We start from the raw sequence: 5,939 nt of genomic DNA, 5'->3' as shown, positions 1-5,939 counted from the left end.
CTGAGCTGACTTCAGAGGATAACAAAAATCAGCGTCTTTGCGGTTTACGGCACAACCATGGGACGAAAGCTCTGCGCTGGGAAAATCACATCCAGGCGAGTGAAGACAAGTGAACCTCGGGCATTGTACTTCCGGGTTATGACATCACCAGGTAAAATCGTCTGGCGGAAGAAGCTAAAATATATAACATATGGTAAGCACCATAGCAAAACAAATAAGTCAGGGCATAAAACTGCTCCTTTGGGAATACCATACCTCCGTAGGCTCCCATAAATAACACGTGCTACTTATACAAAATATATGTGCTACTAAGTTCATACGTCACGTGATTAAAATACGTCACTAATTACTTCCATTATTACAAAAATTACTTACTTAAAATATATTACATACATGGTACTAGACTTGCCATATACTATATGATATAGATTTATACATTACAGTGCAATACAATATCGGCGTTCCATAACAACGAAATGTTTGACATAAGTTTTTAAAACAGAGTACTTTATAAATATCATGTTACAAATTTCAGTACAAATTTTACATCTTATATAAACGAAACATTTTAGATTCCTCTTTCGAAATAATTTACAAAAGTCTGAAAAATTTAATAAATTATCCTGACATACCGAAACTAGCTAAAATCATATGCCGAAAAGTAAATGTTACAGAATTCTGTAGAATGCACAAAAATTTACCAAATAAAAATCGTAATGCAAAAATCATACAAAAATCTAACAAATAAATTTCATACCTCGATCGAGCATAAATTTCTAGCAAGAAAAATTAATCAGACATAGATTCGTCTATAATGTCGGAAGGTGGTGTGCGCAAGGTATATCTAGTCCAGTCTATTTAAGGGTAATGTCCCGCCAAATACTAAATTTCATGGGACTCACGGCTAAGCCGTGAACTCCGACTATTTGTATTTCCACGGGATTCACGATATAGCCGGGGAATCTAACTACATTGGCGCGGATTGAAATTGACAATTTGAGGCCCATTATAGTGGTTTTTGGGATAAAAACATAAATTACTGAAGTTTATAAAATATCAACTTTCTTATTACTGAACCGAATTTAATGAAATTTACATGGAAATTTAAGTTATGAAATACAGAAAAACATGAGAGGTATTTTATGCGTGAAATCTGAGATTTACCTCAATAACTCAAAAAATTTACAAAAAGATGATGCAATACCTGCATTTACACTACAGATAAAATAAGGCCCGTATGTCAATTTGTGACATCCTGTAAGATGTTTATCCAATAAATAATGAATTAAATTTCTTAGAAGATAAAATGTGGGGGTAGATTTATATCTCGGAAGACTGGTCTATAGCAATTCATGACCGAACTGATCGGTATCACAGGAACAAAAGAATCAGCGACTGCAAAATGCAGCGGACTTTTCTTCTGCATCTGTTTTCATCCATTTTAAAGTTAAATGACCTTTATTCATTAAATTCATATATTAAAACGGTGACTACAGTTGAAATCCAATTTGAATAGCACTGTATTGCATTCCAGCAAAAGGATGTTATTTCATCCTGCCTAAACACCGTGTAATAGGGTAGTTATTTATAAGGCGTCGAAATACTTTTTTTTATTTAACGTCGCACCGACACATGATAGGTCATATGGCGACTTACGAAATACGCTGACATGTTTGAGACAGATGTGGACATGCATGTACTTACCTATATTCTCCTCTGTCAGTCTTCACGATCCCTATACTTAAGTTTACAATTTTTGCAGCCACATTTGGCCATACTTTGCCATAACAATGATGACGCATAAGCATTTGAAGTTGGTGCTTTATAAATAAAGAAATCGGACTAATAAAATAATAGTTCTTTTCTTCAATCTTCTACGCAGTGATCTACCTTACCTATAAGTACAGATTTCTGAAGTTGAAGGGAAGCAACTCCTGCGTGCAGTTTGACTTTTCTTAAAAAGACTGCCCCAGTCAAAATAAGAAAAAGTCATATTTGGAAAGTTATTTTTTCGTACTGGTAACAGGAAGGGTTTGGTATATTGGGTTAAAAGCTATAATTTCCTCCACCTTTTTTACACACACATCTATTTCAGCTGGAGTTTTACTTGAAAAATGCCCATAATTCCACTTTAATAATGTCATTATTTTCTGGCTACATTCATTTGCAGGTCTTGATTGATGGTCCATGTTCCAATGTTGCCCGTAAACAGATGAACTTGAAAGCACTGCAGTTGACACAATATAGACTGAATGTGCCGGCATCTTGCAGACAGAAGATTATCAGGAAAAATTGGGAAAAGGAAAACATCACAGAGAAGTGGAGTAACTCTACGTGGGCCAAGAAGATTGCTTCTAGAGAAAAGGTACTTACTGCTTATTCCTGCACCGAACTTGTCTATCAAAAGTTGGATTTAGTGTTATACTAATTCACAGATACTACTTCTTTAGCTTGAAGTTTATACAAGTATAGTAGCTTGAAGTTTATACAAGTATAGTAGTCCACTCGCTGAGCTCAATAGGATGAGCGCAAATTGATGGATTGCAGGGTTGTGAGCTCGGTCCTCTGGTGAGGCATACGTTCTCCATGAAAATTTGATAAAAGACGTGTCTGAAATCATTCGTCTACCACGTCTGATTCGTGTGGAGAAGTTGGCAATTACTTGCAGAGAACAGGTTAGCACTAGTACAGAATCCAGGAACACTAGTTAGGTTAACTGCCCGGCGTTGCATAACTGAAATACTGTTGAAAAAGGGCATTAAACCCAAAACAAACAAAAAACAAGATAGTTAAGTGTTTACATACTTCAGATATGTAATTATCAAATTTAAGGTTTCTCAGTTATTAATGTTAACAAATTTCAGCAGTTTGTATGAAAACCACATCTAATGTAAACAAACTTTTCTCTCTTTTTTTTTTTCCAGAGAGAGACTCTCACAGACTTTGACAGATTCAAGTTAATGAAGGCAAAGCAAGCAGTAAGTAAATTTTAGAAATACTTGCTGATACACAGTGATTCATTTTGAAATCTGAAGATACGAGTCCATGGGACTCACATATTTTGAAACAATGAGTCCCAGCCAGTGAGTAATGAGTCAAAAAGGGACTCAATATAAAAATTATATATCATGAAACAGCAAGTCCCAAATTTGAACTGTTTGCTTTTTCACATCCTGTACATTGTATATTGGTTGACTGATTAATTGATTTAATAGGTTTTACATCCTATATATCTGCACCAGAACTGAACTAAACAGGATGAGGAGAAAAAAAAACTGTTAAAAGTTGTATTTTGAAAGTTTCTGTTCTTTGCAGCTTTGTTCATACCATTCATTTTTATGTTGTCAGTACAGATTGTTCAGTACATATAATCTTCACTTTCGTCATAGTGTAACCACGAATAAAGAGTGAGCCATTTAGAAACAAATTTTCTTTTTTTATTATCTTGATTTTCCGACGTGCTCGCAGCCGCTGCTTCATTTTCTATTGAAATGCTCACTTCTTCAGTACCCGACGATTCACTCAAAGTTAGAACAAAAAAAAACCGGAAAGTTTTTGCTGTTTGGGATCTAACTTCTGCTGTTTTTTTCAACGGCATCGTCAGATTGTTCAAATATTTTGGCCGAAATATCCAGGTACTTTGGAAACAATACTCCCAAACATAAAGTAAATGACTGTCACCGATTGGTTAAAAAAATCACTACTGTCCAATCAGAATATGCTTTACAAATCGAACGGTGATAAGGTAGTTTTGACGCATGAAAATTATCCACGACATCCATTCTACTTTTTAAACCATTAGAGGAAGTAAAAGAAGGTACACATTATGTCAGTGAAATTGTTTGCGTCCAGCGGCTGCACACATTTCAAATTAACGCGTCCCCGGTGAAAAATATGCGTCTTTGACGCAGGACGCGCGGCAAAATGAATCACTGGATACAAATGCATGTAGAAATGAATTTATTTGCATTTTTGTAGTGTGATTTATCAATTTGTAATTATTATTGTGTAAATTGCCTCAATTTTGTTTGTGTCAGTACTGAGTTTGATGTCTGTCTCCATTGTTTTTGTCTGAAATTAGTTTGACAATGGTGTGTTAAAGATTTTGTCAGTTTTTCAAAGATAGCCAAGGCTGTCTATGTTTAGAATTCGGGGTCATTTATTCTGATACAAGGGTCTGTTTGTGAGGGTTTTATGTCTGTATCTGATTTAAGAGTAGGGGTAATCTGACTGTAATTGCTTGAAACCACACACATGATGAACCATTGTGTCTTGATAGGAACTGCCGTCATAGTTTGCAGTGCTGATAAACTGATTCTGAAGTGTGGTCAAACAAACAGTTGTTAAGAAATATTTATCCTCACAACGGGTGCTCAAATTCGTAATTGCATTAGTTTCTCAAATTAAACTTGAAAAATATCACAAATTCAAGGTAATTTTTTGTAACATTTTCCCAAGTTCAGTCTATCTGGACAATTTCGCACTGTTTCACAATGGAATCGCATCAAACAGTGCCAAACATAGCATGGTTGTAACCAGTATTGACGGGTTTTTTTCAACATTGTTTATGATAGATGGCTAGAAGAATTGTTTAACCAGATAAAAATCTTGTAAACATTTAACTTTCAAACACAGGCTCTTGTCAACATGGGAACCTTATTGCTGAGAAGACGGTGGTGTTTATTGCCTATATTCATTAGTTCTAATTGTTGCTGGTGTCCTTTACAGCTTATTTCTGGCAAGAAACGGTCAGCTTCGGCAACATTAAAATTAATGTTGTATCGTATTGTTAAATGATATGATGATTTGAGGGTAATGCATTGTGCTCCTCGGGTAGTCTCAAGTTTTTATAGGTTAAATATCATTGATTTCTCGACATACTCAGTTTTGCTGACCGTGTATCGGAAGTTTTGAAACAACCGTGTTTAAAGTATCTTTCATTTTGTACTGTTCTAACTCAAATAACTAAGGATCATTGCATAAAAAATGTAACATTGTCAAGTCTGTTTAGAAAGGTATTAATAGAGGTGTTAACATTGAATGGAGGATTGTAAAAGATACTACTTGATAATTAAACCTACCACAAATGATGAACCATGGTGTCTTGATAGGAACTGCCGTCATAGATTATTATGCTGATCTACTTAATCTGATGTGGTTAGAATTTGTCTCCAACATTTAGCCAGTGAAATTAAATGAAACTAAATCCGTCAGATGACATAAGTGTTGATAGACAACAAAAACATATGAAGATATTGACGAGCGACCTGTTTCTTTAAATACTCTTGAGAAACACAAAAACTTGATCAGTTATTTATTGTATTATTTTGCACATAAGCTGTAGTTACTTGCACAATGATGAACCATTGTGTCTTGATAGGAACTGCCGTCATAGTTTGCAGTGCTGATATACATATTCTGAAGTGCGAGATACAGTATTTCAAATATTGTTTTTGCTTTCAAGTGGTGAAATATTACTGGTAAATCTTAAGTATTGTGTGAGACACAGACTTAATATGGATTCACCAAACTAATGCTATATTGTAACTTTCTAGGCAAAATAAAGCAAAATAGTGGGTGCATTAATAATAATACACGATTGTTCAGAAATTAATGTTCTTGAAAACTATAATTATTTTTTGCAAGGTATATCAGTGTTTTGTGATGAAATTAACATTATGCAATATCTCATTTCAGAGAAACCGCCTCATTAATGTGGAGTTTGGCAAGCTGAGGAAAGCAATGAAGAAGTCAGGTGGCAAAAAGAAATAAACTGTACTTTTCCTATGAAAATAAATATGTCGTCTAAAGGCATTTGTGTTGCACTGTTTTTATCTCGACTATTCGAAGTGTATGGAGAGCTATCCTTCTCACCTGGCGTCGGCGTCCTTCCGCATCCACACTTTGGTTAGTTTTGATGCACTTTCTCTTTTTATGCC

The 5,939-nt window shown here is 34.9% G+C and overlaps 1 protein-coding gene across 1 annotated transcript; it reads left to right on the top strand.

Moving 5' to 3' along the window:
* The first annotated feature begins 2,122 nt into the window (after positions 1–2,122).
* On the top strand, positions 2,123–5,814 carry LOC128557593 (60S ribosomal protein L14-like). Its single transcript, XM_053545127.1, has 3 exons — positions 2,123–2,365; positions 2,925–2,978; positions 5,698–5,814. The coding sequence occupies exons 1-3, from the start codon at positions 2,138–2,140 to the stop codon at positions 5,770–5,772; spliced, it is 357 nt and encodes a 118-aa protein (XP_053401102.1). The 5' UTR covers positions 2,123–2,137; the 3' UTR covers positions 5,773–5,814.
* Positions 5,815–5,939: the final 125 nt, after the last annotated feature.

This window comes from Mercenaria mercenaria, chromosome 6, assembly GCF_021730395.1.
Source record: "Mercenaria mercenaria strain notata chromosome 6, MADL_Memer_1, whole genome shotgun sequence".
Taxonomy (NCBI): domain Eukaryota; kingdom Metazoa; phylum Mollusca; class Bivalvia; order Venerida; family Veneridae; genus Mercenaria; species Mercenaria mercenaria.
The sequence above is the reverse complement of the archived record's forward strand: the minus strand, read 5'-3'. Positions and strand labels throughout refer to the sequence as shown.

Bases quoted from the DNA above. Each gene is read 5' to 3' on its own strand.
- LOC128557593 (XM_053545127.1), top strand. From the start codon at position 2,138: ATGTCATTATTTTCTGGCTACATTCATTTGCAGGTCTTGATTGATGGT. The intron at 2,366-2,924 runs GTACTTACTGCT...TTTTTTTTCCAG, and splicing joins AGATTGCTTCTAGAGAAAAG to AGAGAGACTCTCACAGACTT. The intron at 2,979-5,697 runs GTAAGTAAATTT...ATCTCATTTCAG, and splicing joins TAATGAAGGCAAAGCAAGCA to AGAAACCGCCTCATTAATGT.